The sequence below is a fragment of the Mesocricetus auratus genome, unplaced genomic scaffold (assembly GCF_017639785.1).
Source record: "Mesocricetus auratus isolate SY011 unplaced genomic scaffold, BCM_Maur_2.0 Super-Scaffold_100011, whole genome shotgun sequence".
Lineage (NCBI taxonomy): Eukaryota > Metazoa > Chordata > Mammalia > Rodentia > Cricetidae > Mesocricetus > Mesocricetus auratus.
The window spans coordinates 50,160,059-50,178,048 of NW_024429195.1; the positions used below are offsets into that span (position 1 = coordinate 50,160,059).

Consider the following 17,990-nt stretch of genomic DNA (forward strand, 5'->3'; position numbering starts at 1 on the left):
ACTAGAAATTTCCCATGCCATCTATCATCTAATTGGTGTATTAATGTCCACACCATTCCCTTATAGCCCTGCTTCTGGAATGACTCCCTAACACATAATTTACATAATTTTCATAAATTGAGTCTTTGATTTCTTTCCCTTGTCATTGTAACTTGTTGATGATTTCAAAATCCATAATTTTTTGTTTTATTTTACTTATTTTTCTATTTTCTGTATCATTAAATTCTGTCCTAGTCGGTTGTTCTGCTTACTGTAGGTCTTGTTTATCCATGTCTTAAGGCATGGTATTTAGATACTGCTCTGAAATCTTAGCATTATGCATTTCTTTGCAAGCATTGTTTTAGTTGCCTTCCATGAGTTTTGGCATATTGTAGCTCCTTTTTCATCTTAAAGTGTTTCGGTTTCCCTTGAAATTTCTTCTTGACCCCGTTGCTTGCTTAGAAGTGTATTTCATGCCTGCAGGCTGGTGATCTCTCCAGATTCCATAGTAGTTGATTATGGCTGATTTAAGCCATGTATTTTAGGGACATACTTTGTATTGTCTCGGCCTTTTCCTATGTACTGAAGCTTGTTTTGTGCCACAGCACATGGCCTTTTTTGGAAAGTAGTCCCTGTAGACATGAGAAGAATGTGTCTGTTGCTGCTGCAGCCTCCAGGTCACTAAAGATCTACAGACACCTTTCGGCCGCCATTGGCTCTCCACTGATCGTGTCACTGGGTTATCCTTTTGCTTTTTATCCTGGCTTCAAGGTTTCCTTTATGATCAGTTTATGTAAAAAGTTATTATTTAAGTTTTATGAGCGATTTATTCAAGCTATCATTGTGTCTCCGGAAATAAGTTGTTAAACTGTTCCTTTTTGTCCCCATAGTTACAACTCATCCTCAGTCTTTGAAGAAATGGCATACTGTTCTTGGTGTCAGTGCCCATGTATTCAGTGGGAGCATTCTAGCTTAGATAGTGATTTGATCAAGATACGCATCCTGGGAATAAACCTAAAAAGAAAGGTGAAAGACCCATGTGAGAAACTTCTCCAAGAGAACTCGAGGAAAACAAAAAGATTGTCCTTATTAATAGAGTGAATATAACGAGTGAGCTAATTCTTCCTTTCTGTGGGTTAGTACAAGTCTAGTAAAGCGCCTGTAGGCATAGATCCATGTGTAGTGATTTTAATTGAAATCCTAGAATATCAACGGGAAGACTGAAGTAGGCAGGCAGTATTAATGAAAATATGATTAATAAAAGTAGGCTGGCTCTACTAGAATGCAGCTAATTAAATATGTTAAATTGTTAGCAGATAAAGGGAGAGAATAAATGCCTTCATTGAAGTAGATCCTCATATTGGCTTCACTGACACTCAAAATCACTTAAATTCACCTTAATTAGGGACCAGATTTTCATAACAGTTTTCACTAGAGGTTAACTTGAAGTACTTTATTAAAGTTACTAACGTTTTATATGTAGCAAGTTAGATTATAATTATACTAACTTCCAGAATTTCTTCATATTTTTTTCTGACAAAAGTATTTTAGGAGCATATGATGGTGATTTCCAAGTGTTTGGTTTCTTCTCCAAAGTTGGAATCATTTTTGAAGAGTTGCCGCAGACCGTTTTTGTGCCAGGCTGTCTCTAGGCCCGCCTTCGTGTTGTACAGCGTCAGCCTCTGTCCTGTCACTCACATAGTCTCTGGCCATGCTTGGGATTTGAGCAGTTTTCTGTCGTTCTCGTTGACTTCCTGAGAGCCTAAACATTTTGAGAGTCTTGGAAGTACTTTTTTTTTTTTTTTTTTTTTTTTTTTTTGGTTTTTCTAGACAGGGTTTCTCTGTATTGTTTTGGAGGCTGTCCTGGAACTCGCTCTGTAGATCAGGCTGGCCTCGAACTCACAGAGATCCGCCTGCCTCTGCCTCTCGAGTGCTGGGATTAAAGGTGTGCACCACCAACGCCGGTCCTCGGAAGTCCATCTTAGAGGGTGTTTTCATTACATTCATATTGTTGAATGACAGTTTGCAAGACGCTGGAAAGCACATTTTAACACTGGGCAGGAATAGATGTGGCTCCTGTGAAGCAGCAAATGCCCAGTGAGACAGTGACTTTCTGGAAAGGAGTTTTGTTAAGGGTGTGTAGTGTAATAACCAAGTAACTGAGGTAATATAGTTAACAAACATGTGACTTTTAAAGACATTCTGGTACATAAGAATTCAACATATGCGGGGGGGCTGGAGAGCTGGCTCAGCGCTTAAGAGCACTGACTGCTGTTCCAGAGGACTGAAGTTCAATTCCTAGAATTCCTAGCACCCACATGGCAGCTCACAAGTGTGTGTAACTCCAGTACCAGGGGACCTGACACACGTCAAAACACCAAAGTACATTTAAAAAATTAAAAAGTAATTTTTAAAAAATTCAATATATGATGGTGTCATAAAACTACTGAGAAAAGTGAGCTTTTCTCTTTAAACTTTTTACTTAACAACAAAAAACAAAAAAGCAAGGCCTTCATGTTAGAGCCGTGGTATTATTAATATCAGGGTCCGTGTCTCTTGATATTATCTCTGTAGAAGTGGTTCAGACCCTCCAGTTTGTTGTAACTTAGACGATCTTAATCTGATACCTCTGTGGTGTAGGAGTTGCCCTCAGCGCAGTTCCACACTGCCAGCTGCGACAGTCCAAGGAGCTCTTTTCAGACTTCTATTCAGTGAAGCCTGCATTCTTGACTGTGGCAGAGAATTCCAGAGTGTACCAGTATGAAGAATTGGAGTTTATTAAGACTTTTTTTTTAAACATTTAAACATAGGTATTAGTAGATGTTCAAGAACAGGGCGGGGAGGTATACCTGAGAGTCACATATAAGTGTCTTAGCAATAGCTTATGTATAATATTTTCACTGTATATCTGCATGAATATCAGTGTGAGTATATTTCAAATGTGTGCGGATTTCAGAGATAGCCAGGAGAGGGTGGTGGATCCCCTGGAGTTGGAGTTGCAGATAGTTGTAAGCTGCCTGATACAGAAATTGGGAACCAAACTTGGGTCCTCTGTTGAAGAGTCCTTAACCACTGGCACATCTCTCCAGCACCCGGGGAATCTTGAGGAATTGTCAGATGATAGGAAGAGTCTGGATATGTTTTGAAGAATATTTAGGAAGTTGTACTCACAGAAGTCAGTGACAAAGCTAGAGCAGGCTCGGGGTGACTAAATGAGAGCTACATCTTCCTCTAGAAGGATCTAGGAAGAAAGGAATGGTCCTTATCCAGGTTAAGGCTTCAATTACCACCCAGTGTTCCTTAGAAGCCTTCAAGATGTGCCTGCACTTGGAAGTAAGCATCGGCACCCTGGCAAGAATAGCCCTTAGCATGGGCAACTACAATTTAGTTTTGTTACTGACAACACTGTTGACTTCAAAGTGTATTTCTTTATCATAGTTGTTAAAAGGCGAGAAACTGTCAAGAATGAGTGGCATACTCACATAACACTGGGCAGAGAGGACTTCAAAATTAGCTTCGGGTTGCAGTCTGTTGAGTTACATGTTTATTGACAAAACCTCATGTGCGTTCATTATGTTCATTCCTATAATTGTCTTCACTCATTAAAATTGGTCTCCTCTGCTAGTTTATTTTGAATCACTGCCAATCTTTGATAATGAAGTTCAGACATTTAGAGTTTAATCATCTCAGCACATTGGGAAAGGGCTATGTTTATTTTGGCATGGGTTGGTAGTGTTAGCAGGTATATATTCGAAGTCTTCCAATACTGGCCAGGTCCCTGTTTGGAAAGAGGAGACAATGGAGGGCGTGGTCTCCGGAGTTAGAAGTGTGATCTCATTCAAGCTTTGACCCATACTGATCTCTGACTTCAGGCATGTTAAACAGTGTTACAGTTGTTTGTACTGTGGACAAGGCAATAAAACAGTTGTTAATATTGCCCACCACAGAGTACTGCTTTTACTGTTTCTAAGCTGAGGCTCCTTGGCAATAACTTAATTTTTTTTCCCATTGTGGTCCTTGAAAGTATAAAGTTCACCGGTGCTTCATTTTAAAATGAAATCTCTGTTTCAGCAAAGAGGAAAGGGATAAATCTCTTGACTAGGAAGCTGAGGGACAGAAGGGGGACGTTTGCAAGCCAATCGCACCAAATAGAAGCACAGACGTCATAAGCAGACCACATCTGTCAGTGAATGAATCCAGCAATGTGCAGGGCACAAGTCAGGTTAACCCGGAAGCAGTGGTTAGTGTGCATTGCTATACTAATTAATCAAATTATATAGTATAAATTATACATCACAGCCGAGTCAAGTCAATTCCAGTGCAAGGTCGGTTTGCATTATGAGTCCAATTCATCAAATTTGACAGAATAACAATAGGGTTGTCCCAAATACCTGGTGACATTCAGTGTACATAACTTTCTTTCCCAGAAAAGGGAAACTGAACTAGAATTCTAGTTCATCGAATCTACTGGAAGACACAAACCTTATCGTAAAAGCCTTGTGGGTTTCTCTTTTAGCCCTATCTGGCTTTCTGTTGGATTTACAATTTTGGATGCTCCGAAGTTCTTTTCTAAAACTTTTTTAAATACTTGTCACTCTCTTAGTTTGCTTTCTACTGCTGTGTTCAAACAGTAGTGATCAAAAGGAATTGTAAAGGCAAAGTTGGAAATTACTCAATGATTTTTCGTTCTGTTGACAGTACCCTTACTTCACACACACACACACACACACACACACACACACACACACACACACACAGTTTTTTTCTTTTTATACAAACATGAAGTAATATGAAATTAGCTGAGCACATTTCACTCATGTGAAAGACATTTATCTTTTTTCTGTTCTGATATTTTGTCTCAAGTTGGAACATTACTTAAGCCTCTCTAGGGGTTTTTTCTCCTGAACATTTTGGGTTGTTTTAGAGCTTTTGTTCTAATGAACCAATATTTGTTCTTGAAACTCATCACCAGGAGCAGAATATGATTCAAGAATTATTTTTATCGTGCCATCTCTCTCTGAATGAAGGTGAGTGGGAATGCTTTTATCTGCCGTGTTTTCTCTATGAGAACTGAACTTTCATATATTTTGTGTAACTACTCCAACCCTGTTAAAGGGCAAACATCATTTTTAACATATCCATTGTCCTTGGAGGAGTCACAAGAGGAGGAAGCCTTTGGGTTGATTTTCAAGTTTCTCTACTGCTAATGAGAGTCATTCAGGATCCAAGTCCTGCCAAGTCTTACCATATTTCAGAATGGGATTATAAAATAGGAGAGACAGAGATTAGAGTTCTGCCACTGTAGTTTGGGTTTTCCTTTGGCCCACCTAAGTTTTCAAGGCCTGTGGTTTTTCCATGCAGAGTCTGCCTGCATGCTCACATTGTCACATTGGATGGATCCCCTTCTGCATATTCACATTGTCACTTCGGATGGATTCCCTTTGATCTCTGTGGCTCCTACTTCCCCACTGAAAGGGCCTCATAGCCTGGACCTTTCTCTTTCTTGCAGACTCCATACACTATCCAATCAAAGCCTGAGGCTAGGGCTTCACAGACTTTTGGGGTGGGGGAGGGAGACCCTTCTGCCAATGTCTGTACACTTGTGTCCCTTCCTGTGTGTAATGGAGAAAGAAGACTGTGGGTCTTTTGATCCACGTTTGCAATGCAGTGTCTCTCCTGTGGAAATCCTGTCAGTTGTTCTGCTGCTAACAAACCCATACACTAAGGTGCACATGCACACGTACACATTCTTACAGACTATATAGTACAGTACCACAATGTTTTTTGGTAGAATAAAGCTGTAATCCCAGAACTGGGAAGCTGAGGCAAGGCTGCTCACATGGTTCCAGATAAGTCTGAACTAAGACCCCATCTCAAAAAAAACCAAACCAAAATAAAAAAAACCCGAATACCACCATAACATACTGAATCGCATACCCTGACTGGAAAATAGATGGTCCTTTAAGGAAAATGAATGTACCTGGTAGAAATGTGAACATGGGTGTGGGACTGCATTTACCGGTTATCTCAATGACTGCAGAGTTAGCCAATAAGAGCCAAGGGTACCTAAAGTTGATTTCGGGTAAGTCACGAATGTTTGAGTATGCTCCATGCAATACTTCAGACATATTCAGGCTATAAAATGATTGGCTGTAGCTAAGATTCAAACGTAGTTGCATATTCTATATTGCATCTACTAACTATTTCTGCAGATCTGCTTTTGTTCAACTCTAGTCTCACGTTTTAGGCTTCTGGTTTCTTCGACACCTGCTTAGGCAGCCTTCCCAACACTCAACTCCATTGCCTGCAGCACACTGCAGCTTCATAGAAGCTATTTCCTTGACATTTCTTTTCCACAAAAAAAGAATTTATGGCCTGTCTCTCCTTTACAAGGTGGTTTTCTCTGTGGGTGTGCATATGTGTAGGTCAGAAGTCCATGTCAATCGCCAACCATGCTCAGCATCTGTCTTACCTCTGAGATAGGGCCTCGAGACCTTGGAACTTGATCTGACTAGACTTGCTGGCTAATGGACACCAGATCTGGATTTACTGTCTGTCCAGAACCCCCCACACCACCCTGTACCCAGCATTAGGGTTTCAAATGCATGCCTCTGCCCCTGGCTCTTACGTGAATGCTAGGGATCTGAACTCAAGTCTTCATGCTTGCACCACAGGCATATCTCCAGCCAACAAAGTGATTTCTGATCATTGGGCTTTGTATCTTATATTATCCATGCATTTGTGAATATGTAATTTAGTTTGTATCGGGCTCTTAGAGAAGCATTGACAAGATATGCAAAAAACATTGGCTTATTCAAAGAAAGGGCAAATTTGGAAAAACACAACCAGCCTCAACCATGACTTCCTTCAGGTTATCAGCAGTTTTAACTTCATTCCCGGAATCTTACAGAATAGACAAGACAGGTAATAATTTACTTTTAAATGTAAGCTAAATCTCAGAGAAGTAAAATGAATTGCAAAGTCAGACATGACTGTCACATGGCATGAAGCTTGAATAGATTGCTGCTTACTCATAAATTGATTGCTCTTATGACAGCAGCTTTAGGAGATAATCAACATTCATGTGATGGGCTTTTCTGGGGGAGACATGAATGGATGTCTCTTTGGCCCAGACAAAGCACTGACAGACTGGAGAAATGATTCTTCCTGAGTTGCGTTTGGTGAACAAATGCATTTGTTGAGATTACTAACAGGAGCATGGATGACTCAGAGGCATTTTTATCACGGAACAGCAGACTCCGGAATAAATGGGTGAAGGGTCAGGACAGCTACAATCTGTGACGCTCCTGCCTGGCGTGCAGGCTGCTCTGCTGAAGTCACCTCTCCTCTTCCCCTCTGTGTGGGTGGAGAAATGGCTGAGTGATAACGAGCACTTACTGTTCTTGCAAAGGACCAGAGTTCAATTCCCAGGTCCCATGTCAGGAGACTCACAATCATAGGCAACTCCAGCCTTAGGGCCCCTGATGCTTGCTGGCTTGTTTTGGGCCACTGCAGTTACTTGTGCTGTATACACACACACACACACACACACACACACACACACACACACACACACACACACACACACACACACACACACAGGTAGTCATACACTTAAATCTTTAAGAAAATAACTTGAGTACTGGATATGGTAGCAAACAAGTTATCCTAGCACTTGGGGGTCAGAGGCAGGAGGATCAGGAGTTTGAAGCCATCCTTGACTGAAACTTAGGCTCACTATGTGATACTCTGTCTTCAAAGGCAAACAGTTCAAAACCTCAGTACGTCTCTTAGTGTCTGTTAGCTTCTGAGTCTTACACGATTCCTTCTGAGGGGGAATATTTCAGTTTGGAGGAAATGGAGAGCAGGGCAACTTTTGCGGCTCTTGCATTCTCTCTGTCCTATGACGATCCCGGTGGAGCCACACAGATATCTAATCATTTGTGGCTGACCACTGAGATGCCACCCCACTGCAAGTCCCTTATCCACAATGTGACTTGTTGGGTCCCAGCAGTAACTATTGTCTACTCAAAAACAAAAACAAGTTTCCCTCCATGACCTAGGCTGACAGCTGCAGTAAATGTAACACAAACGGACATAAACATAAACGTTCATAAACACAAAAGGCAATTTGATAAGCGTATCATATGTGTTCATAACAATAGCAATTGCTTTCCCCACAGGAACCTATTACTTCCCCAGCTTCAAGTAGTTGCCCTGGCTTGCTGTACTAGCCATGAGTTCCCTCTCCTAGAGGGTGCCTACCATTCAATGAGAAAGCAGTTAGTTGTACTCTTTAACGGCTGTACCACTTCTCCACCAGCAGCCACATCTTGTCTGGTATGTTGGTAGTTGTGGTTGTTTGAGCTATCCCCCATATGTCTGTCGCTGGCATTTGAACACCTGGTTCCCAGCTGGGAAGTGTACCACTGGCATCATGCTTTGAGATGTCAAAGGACCCATGCCGTTTCAGGGTTAGTTCTCTCTGTTCTCTTACCTGCAGTTTGTTAGGTGAGCTCCCGGATGCTGGGCCCACCACGCCTTGTCCGCTACCTCTGCTCAGCCACCGTGGACTCGAACCTTCTAGAACTGTAAGTCCAAAATAAACTCTTCCTTCTCTAAGTTGACTTGGTCATAGCGTCTTGTCACAGCAGCAGTAAGGTGACTAATAAAGTAGTGTCGTATGTAGCCAGACCATCAGTGACTATTCTTCCCCATTACCCTGCCTAGCACCTTCCAGCATCACAAAGGCCAGTGGGCAGGGGTGGAGCTTCCATCTCATTCCCAGTCCGCTGTCTTTAGATCCTGCAGCTGCAGCATGTGGTGTCTTCAGCAACAAGGACTTACCACCACGTCTGGCATGTTATAATAGCTTTTATTATGGGACAGACATCAAGGTCCTCCCTGGCCAACACCTTGTAGGAAGGTGACCTGCCCCTGGTATTAAGATTTTTTTCATGCAACACTCTGAAATAATGAAACTTTTATTTGAAGCAGAGGGTTGGCACAGTCTCTGAAGGCCCACCACTCTCATCCACTTCAAATTAGTGCCAAGTGGTCTTGGAGTCAGGGAGCTGAGGAGATTAAGAAAAAGAAATTAGCTATTACGATTCCTGAAAGAGCAGAGTTGGGAACAGTGGCATGGATATAGGCTGTACCCCATCTAGCTTCCCATAATCGACAGTCATTCTTCATACGCCATCCTACTTCCTCATCTTGGGGCACTACAGTAGTACTGTCACTAATGGGGTCAGCCTGCACTGCGAGGGTCCTGGGCTGATGGTCACACTTTTGCTTGCCACGGCAGTTGACCCTCAGGTTCTACAGACTCAAGACTGTGGCCATCACTTCTCCATCAACAACATCTGGGTTGGGTGAATCATCTCCACCCACACCCAGTATATTCTTCCATGGGGGAGAAGTACACACGGTGTACTCTTGGGGAACAAATAGCCATCCTTAGGACAAGTTTAATTTTTTCACCTCTAGCGCTCTTACTCTTCTGGTGAGCTGTTGTTCAGACCCTAAAGCTGTCTAGAATCTTACCAGCGCAGCATTGGTTTTCTGTCACCCCTGCCATCCCCCCAAGCTGCCAGGAACCAGCTTGTCACAGACCCATCATCGGCAGCCCCGCCCCCCCAGCATTTGCATGGCTTGATTTCTTCCTTCTTTGAGGTCTTCAACATTCCTCCCCAAACACTTTTAGCAACCTTCCCTGTCTTGTTTTTCTTATTTAACATACTAAGCATTTTGCCAAGTTATCTTGTTTATGATATATGCTGTACATTAGCAAGCATTTGAAAAATTAAATGAATGACTGCAAGAATAAATTTCCTTTGTTAGAGATACTTTTTTAAATTGTACCATATGGTTTGATGACAAGCAATTCTCACAAAATAGCTTGAATATTCAAATATGAGTGTACGCTTCTGGTTACTTTGAAGAAGTTGAAACATTTCAAAAATATCAATAATTTTGAATATAGTGCAAAAAGTAAAATTTTTTAAATGTGTTGGGAAATTGGTAAACATGAACAGACTTCCTTAAAGGTGATTTTTTAAAATACAAATGTAGGACCATAGGCTATAAAAAAAAAAGAGTCACTTAAGACAGGAAATCCAATCAGATAAGGTTTAAAGGTAAAATGTGTTTTATAATGATTATATGTTGGTAAGAAGGGATAAAAGTTAATAATATGTTATATGACATTCATCTTGTATTGACATTTTGTGGTGGTTTGAATGAAAATGACCCCCATAGGCTCATAGGGAGTGGCATTATTTGGAAGGATTAGGAGGTGTGGCCTTGTTAGAGTAGGTGTGGCCTTGTTGGAGTAGGTGTGGCCTTGTTAGAGTAGGTGTGGCCTTGTTGGAGGAAGTCTGTCACTGGGGGTAGGCTTTGTGGTTCAGGCACTCAAGCCAGGTCCAGTGGCTTACTCTCTCTTCCTGCTGCTTGCCCTTGGATTCTTCTCCAGCACCATGTCTATCTGCCATGCTTCCAGCCATGATGATAATGGACTAAACCTCTGAACCTGTAAGTCAGCCCCAATGAAATGCTTTCCTCTATAAGAGTTGGTGTCTATTCACAGCATTAGGATGCTGACTAAGACACATTTATTATACTTGTAACCTGTGCTAACAAGGGACTAATTGCTAAGCATCATACAGGAAACAAAACCTCTCTGTTCCATTTTATAGATAAAAATGTCAAGGCTTGGAGACCAAGCTATCTGTCCAGTGTCCCATGTGGTAGAAGTGGTAGGAGCCATACTTGAATCTCAATCTGATGATGCCAAAGTTCGCCTCACTGACTCTGAGAGCAGTTGCCTGTAACATGGACACTGGCTCCGATTGAAGGCACTTTGATAAATAAATCAAAACCCCAGAGTTGGTTTGCAACTAAGGAGAAATGGTGCAGAAACTTCTAATTGGGATTTGCTTACAGTTCAGAGGTTTAGCCCATTATTATCATGGCCGGAAGCCAGGCAGGTAGACATGGTGCTGGAGAAGGAGGCAAGGGCAGGTGTGAAAAAAGCATACTCCCGTAGACATTGATGTTATAGGATATTGAGACGGTTCCAATGCAAGAAGCACGTAGACCCAGCCGAAGAGAAAGAAGGGCAACCAGAAGTCTCCCGTTAGTGCTTGTCCACCTCAAGGCGTTGATCCATGCTCTCAGTTTGTACTGGTGGCTAGCTGCTCTTACATATCTCTTCCCGTTATAGAATCTGCCAACACCAAGCAGCTTTGCTGACTGAGGGGCAATTGCTTATTTCTTCATAATACTGGAACTCTTACTAAATATTTATTACTTACTGCTGCACAGCCAAAAGGCCAGAGCTGGAAGAATCAGACAGTATGTCAATCACTTCAGATTGCTCCAGAATTAAAACACACACACACACACACACACACAGAGTAGCAGCATCAGGGCTTCAACTATATAAAATTTAAAATGCCCTCTGAGACACAGACAGACCATGTTATCTAGAAAAGAAGGAAAATGCTCACATTCATCCAGCCATCTCTGTCCAGTTAGGAATCCCCTGGATTTTATGTCAGGGTGTTCCTCTTCGGAGCATTTGGTGGCTAGGGACCACAAGAAGCCAGGGCCATGGCATTCTTCTTGAAGATTTGAAATAAAGATTTAAGGGTCTTCCACAGTGTTCAGTATTGACTCGGTGTCCTTCATGTTGAGCACGGTTCTTCTCAGGCCTGTTGTTACTGCCATGCACTGTTATGGAATATGATTTTAACTGGGCATAGATGTGTTACATTTGTTTATGCTGCAGAATATTACTTTAACTGCATGAAGGTGTGTTACTTTTGTTTATGAAGTATTTACTGTTTATTTATGTAAGGATGTGTTGCATCTGTTTCACCTTGCCTGTCTAAGGCACCTGATTGGTCTAATAAAAAGCTGACCAGCCAATAGCTAGTCAGAGAAAGGATAGGCGGGACTAGCGGGCAGAGAGAATAAAGAGGAGGAGAAGTCTAGACTCAAGGAGTGAGAGAAGGAGGAGGAATGACAAGGGACACACCTGGTGCCAGAAGGCAGGCAGAAGAAAGTCAGAAAGGTAACGAGCCTCAAGGCAAAAGGTAGATAAAGAGAAACAGGTTAAGTTGAAAGGGCTAGCCAGAAATGAGCATAAGCTAGGCGGAGCATTCAAAACTAATAACAAGTCTCCATGCCATGATTTGGGAGCTGGTTGGTGGCCCAAAAGAAAGGGCCTGGTACAGTGCACTACCTTCAGTAGAAAACCCTGTTTTCTCCGGAATGAGAGTCAGTGCAACCCCTTCGCTGAGACAGGAACAGACAGGAACACAGGATCGAGAAGCTTACAAAATCTTCCCCTGCAGTGGCACCACCTCCCCACAGGATTGCTCTTCCCCTCCGGCCCACCGCTACCTGCTTTAAAGCCGTGGAATTTGGTAAAGGGCCATTGAATGTAAGTGCTGATTTGGGTTTCTTGCTCTGGCTGGGAGCTTCCGAACAGTAGCAAGTCCTGTTGTGTCCATTCTTCGCGCGCAGGACAGGCTGGCATCCGTCCAGTTCCTGTGGACACGTGGGGGTAGCAGGGCATCTTAAAGCTGTGTGACGTGGCTGGGACATCTTATTCGTATTAGTCAGGACATAGCTTGGGCGGCTGTCAGCCTCACGCTCTGTTTGAACAATGAAAAGGAATTATCTGTAGCACAACCCCATGAAAAGATTACACTCTGGTTCTAGCTTTTCTTGTGTTTTGCTTGTTTGGGGACTTCGTTTGGTTGTTTTGTTTGTTTGGTTTTGGTCTTTTCATCACTTTTGTCTTCTTTTTTTTGTTGTTTGTTTCTCTTTTTTGGACGGCCTTGACTTTGTAGCACTGCTCCGGCTTCAGTTTCCAGAGTTCTGGCATTAGAAACTGCTCCACCATGCTCAGCCACTTCCTATTTATTTCTTCAGCACAGCTACCGGCGTTGGGCATTGTTCTGTAGCATGTGACCATTTTCATGGTAGCCACAGCTGAGCAATTAAGAGACGTGACTGGTCCAGGTGGTCAGCTCTTTGTGACATAGACTCTGGCAAGAATGGTGAAAGAGTCAGATTTTTCCCTGCAGGGCATTTGATAATGAGACCTCTGCCAAGGGCTGGGAAGGCAGGTAAGGTACAAGGAATGCAATTGTACAAATTATTCTTGTGTTCTGAAAAACGTGAGGTGTTAGAGCTGCTACATGCTATAACCAGCCACGCCGGACTCTATTACCCAAGAGCTGATTGTGTGTGTCTGTCTTTTCTAAACTCTGACCTCTGACACATTGGGTTAGAAGAAGCAGTTACAGCATGTGAGTTAGCTAATACAACTGGCCTGGTCCCCCTACGTGCCTGGTGTGACGTAAATGCCTGGTGTGACGTAAATGTCTGCCAGTGTGCCATTGGGACAGGGGAGAGATGGCATAGGCAACAAATAATAAGTAAGATTATTGTTTCTAAGACTGGTGATAGGGCAAGTGGTGGTTTGAGAGAAAATGGCCCCCCAAAGGGTGTGGCACTATAGGAGGTGTGGCCTTGTTGGAGTAGGTGTGGTCTTGTTGGAGGAAGTGTGTCACTATGGAGGCGGGTTTTGAAGTCTCAGATATGCTCAGGCCACGCCCAGTGAGACAGACCAGTTCCTGTTGCCTACAGCGAGTTGTGGGACTCTCAGCGGCTTCTCCAGCACCATTTCGCTCTATGACGATAATGGACTAAACCTCTGAAAATGTAAGCCACCCCAACTAAATGTTTTTCCTTTATAAGAGTTGCGTGGTCATGGTGCTCTTCATAGCCCTAGGAACCCTAATTCAGGGCATTTAGAAACATTGTGGAGATTCTTGATTAAATCATGGCACTCAGAGCATAGTGGTCCACAGGCAGTGCCATTCCTTTCCCCGGAGCCATCGAAGGTGTAGACCACACCTGTGAGGCCCAGCTAAGCCTCTGGTTGAATTTCTCGGTGAGCCTTTGCCTCCTGTACCTGAGACAACCTGAGTGCCTGCCAGATACTTAAAACCGTAACAACCCAAGGGACACACTCTTCGAAGCTACCTTAATTGTTTGTATTTATTTATTTATTTATTTATTTATTTATTTATTTATGTTTTTGATGTCAAGAAAACAGGTAAAAGGTGTATAGACATGGTGGATTGGGGCTTGAATTCCAACACTACTTCTGCTTCTGGAGTAGGTTCTGTTACTATGTCTCAGTCTACATCACTGCAGAGCAGACAGAAATACCATGTTTAAGAATATTTGGCAGGATTCAATTGAAACATCAGGTGTAAAACATCTAGCTTAATATCTGTCATTTACTATACACCCATTAATTTGAGTCTTTTTCCCCCTCCTTAACATACTTAATCCAGGCATTTAAAGTCACAGTTGGTAGGTAAAGCCTGCAAACTGATCATTAATTCCCTACTCCAGTGAACACAAATCACTCTGTAATAGCATCCATTTCTGTTTTCTTATATCTTCCCATCTTACCATCATTGCACAGAAATATTTTAAGCGTAGCCATAGTTGCCACAGTCCTTTGAAACATGCTTTTTCCTTTATGCAGAGGGTTCTTATCTTCAGTTTATAAATGGCTGCATTCTTTTTAGTTTTAAACATTTAGATTATGGGGAAAGGACTGTGCTGGTTGTTGCTGGGTAAGCAGGAGAAAAACAGTGATTATTTATTACAAGTCTCAATGGTGTGTGTGTGTGTGTGTGTAGAGAGAGAGAGAGAGAGAGAGAGAGAGAGAGAGAGAGAGAGAGAGAGAGAGAGAGAGAGAGAGAGAGATAGAGAAAGGGCGATACTCAAGTTTCCCATCCTATTCCAGCTGTCCAGGTTCCGGTTCCATAGCTGAGTATTAATATGAAAGTGTTCTTCAAAGACCTTCTTTGCTTTATTACGACAGAGTCACTCTGAGTTTCCTTAGGCCATTTGTCCTTAGATCTGCTGTCATTGCTAGTACATGAAATGAAATCTGCCCATCTGTAGGGTGTAATCCACGGGACATAATATTTTTTAGTGCCAGATGTTTTGGGGGCAGCCAGTTGCAAATGCACTGGGTTTTTGGCTTATGGGCCTTCATACTTTGCCAGAACTGAATTTGTTTGGAAATGAGGTTTACTAACTTTCAAATAAAGCCTTTTCAAGCACAGTGTGATGTACAAATTATCTCCCTTTAGTTCATGTTAAAATAATCCACCCTCTAAATCTGTTTGACATTTACCCCTTAAGTGCTTTGCATCAATTAATCACACTTCTTCAGCTTCTTAATATGTTGAGAAGTAATTGTATAACATCCCACATCGCCAAATCCTGTCAAAAATTTGTTTGGGGGACAATATATATTATAGTAATTAGGACATAATTACGTTGTCTTGAGAGGGGTCATTTGGATCTGATTAATTGTAGAATTAGTGCCAAAGCGAAGACAGGTAGTCTTGTGCTTGACCTGAAATCAGTCATCTGGGACATTTTGGTCATCAGAGGTAGTACCTTTGAATGCCTTTCGGACAGTCTGCAATATATACAAATTGTGTGTGTGTGTGTGTGTGTGTGTGTGTGTGTGTGTGTGTGTGTGTGTGCGCGCGCGGGCGCTCCTGTACGATTATGAATAAAGGTCGGTGTAAACGGTGTGGAAACTCTTTCAGTCAGCCTGACTTGACACCATATATGGTGTTCAAATAAAAGTTCAGGGGATGCCCTTTTTCTGATCTCATCAGCCCCCCCCCACACACACAGTCGAAGTGGGAGTGGTAAGGACTCTCACCTGGACACACACACAGGGGGTGCTGGGGGTCCCTGGGTCGCAGACCGTGGTTCTCTGTATTATGGGTGTTGGGTACGCTTAGGCGCGCTCATGTCACACCTTACCTGGCACCCCGCAATCTTCGGCACAGGCCAGAACTTCTAACCCCGTCACCACCCTGACATGTCACCCCACAGGTCCTTGCGTCTCTGGCGTTCTGACTCCGCAGGGGTTTCAGGTGGAGGCTGCGAGGGTGCTCCCACCCGGGTCCCCTCTGGGCTGGCACTCGGGGCGGTGGAGGCGGCGCAGGGGGCGGGAGTTGGCGCCGGCCGTGGTCCGGGCAGCGGGCCCCGTCCGCGGCCGGCGCGCTCCGCGGTCCTCCCTCGCTCGGCTCCTATGCTCATATTTGGACTCGGCCGCCCGTGCCCAGGAATTTCCCGTCATGCCTCCCGCCGCCCCGTCTGTCGCCCGGAGCCGGGAGGGAGGAGGGAGGCGGACAGCGGCGGCCGCTCGTCTGCCCCGGAGTGTGCGGCGGACCCTCCCGCGCCCTCTCGCGCTCTGCCTCGGTCTCTGCCTGGCTTCGGCCGCGGCCACCACGCTGCCCGGTGAGTGCGCCAACCCCTCCTGTCCCATCCGGCCCCGCGACCCCGCCAAGTCAGGCTTGGGACCCCATCCCCCCCATCCCGGGAGCGTCCGCGCAACTCCTCCGCCTCGAGCGTCATCCCCTGGCCGCAGAGCCGGGGCGGGTCCCCGGGATGTGTCCCACCGAGGGACAGCGCGGAACGAGGTCAGGCGGGAGCCCCGCGCCCCGCCAGCCTCCGCGCTGACACCTTACCCGTCCCCCACCGCGAACCTGAGCCGCGGGAGCCACTGTCCCCGAGCGGGCCCCAAGTGACTCCCCGGGCTGGCCGGGGGCGTGTGCTGCAGCACCCCGGGCGCGCCCCGCTCCGCTCCGGCCTCCCCTGCAGCCCTGGCCCGGGATAACGGGCCGGGGCGTGGGAACGTGGGAGAGCCACCATCCCGGGACCCCCGCCACATCCTGTCCCCCATCCCGGGGAGAGGGGTGCACCCGGGGCTCGGCTGTCATCTCATAGGCCCAAACCCAGCAGAACCCCAGTTGGGCAGGTACCAGTTTTGTTTTGTTTTCAAGTGGAAGTAAGCATCTGAACCTTTTTATAAAAACAAACCAAACCCAAACTTTTCCACTGGGCTATTCCAAGTCAAACTCTCCGAATAAGAAGTGCTGTTCCTGCCTTTGTAGGTTATGCGATGAGTGTGATAATTCTGAAGGCGGAACAATAATTGCTTTGAATCTTGTGGAAAGTATTAGGGAGTTTTTGTTTTCCCTCCCCCTCAGTGTCAAAATACCAATAATTTGAAGCTCGAGGTGAGATTTTAAGAGAAATGCGATGTTGCAGGGGCTCTTGAATTTGGACGGGGTCAACTAATCAAGGCTTGGCTCTTTTATTTTGCCTGGTGTGGCAAAACATTGTTATTGGAAACTGGGATAACTTGGAAGATGTTAGGTGGTCGCTATTTTTACCATCGATGTGCTGAACTGTCAAAATGAGATTTGGTTACCCGGGACACACACATTGGTTGGCGGTTGACTGCACCCTCAGGTGCAGTTAGTTTTAAAGGGTAATTATAAATTTTACCCATAAAATACCCTCAGGGTTATAGAGTTGACGAAGTTGTTTCTCAGACCAACGGCGGATAGTTAAATATACTGAATGTGCAGTTTGTAACTACTCACTCTAGCCGTGGCAGCGGTTTTATGTTTGTTCCTGAACGCTGTTCTTCAGAAAGGGTCCCACCTTTTAGCAGATTCGTAATACAGGAGCTGCTTTATCGTAGTCCTTCTTAGGAATCAACAGATTCTCACTTCTCATTTTGTCAATGGATTTCTAAAAACTTGTGGGCTGGGTGATAAGGGATCGACTGTTCTGAAGGGAATATATGACTGATTGTTTGTGTCTGACATGTTGACTTAATACCTGTGGCCAAGCCGACTCTGAAGACCACAATCAACTGTACTGTGGCCTCTTGCCAGTTTTTGGAACACCAAGTTTATATTTGGACTATTTAAACATAGTTTAAAAAATTTGTTCCTATCTGATGTTCCAATCAACTTTCTGATGCTTTTAATAGTTCCCTATGTGGATGTCTGGAATGTTTTTTTATATATTAAACTCAGTAGCTCTTTGCCATTTAGATTTTTGTCACAGTATGTAAACTGCCTGTTGGGCGAGGT

At 44.1% G+C, this 17,990-nt stretch overlaps 1 protein-coding gene and 1 long non-coding RNA gene across 2 annotated transcripts in view; one reads left to right on the forward strand and one right to left on the reverse strand.

The window, feature by feature from the left end:
• Positions 1-8,947: 8,947 nt before the first annotated feature.
• On the reverse strand, positions 8,948-11,789 carry LOC121143269. Its single transcript, XR_005880466.1, has 2 exons — positions 11,490-11,789; positions 8,948-9,053 (listed from the first exon to the last, which is right to left on the reverse strand). It is a non-coding gene; the product is annotated as an uncharacterized LOC121143269 (long non-coding RNA).
• A 4,321-nt stretch (positions 11,790-16,110) lies between these two features.
• Positions 16,111-17,990, forward strand: part of Msrb3 (methionine sulfoxide reductase B3) — a 114,293-nt gene continuing 112,413 nt past the window's right edge. Inside the window, exon 1 of the mRNA XM_005081520.4 lies at positions 16,111-16,341. Coding sequence (XP_005081577.4) covers positions 16,179-16,341 — 163 coding nt within the window. The 5' untranslated portion in view covers positions 16,111-16,178. The remainder of the gene's footprint in view (positions 16,342-17,990) is intronic.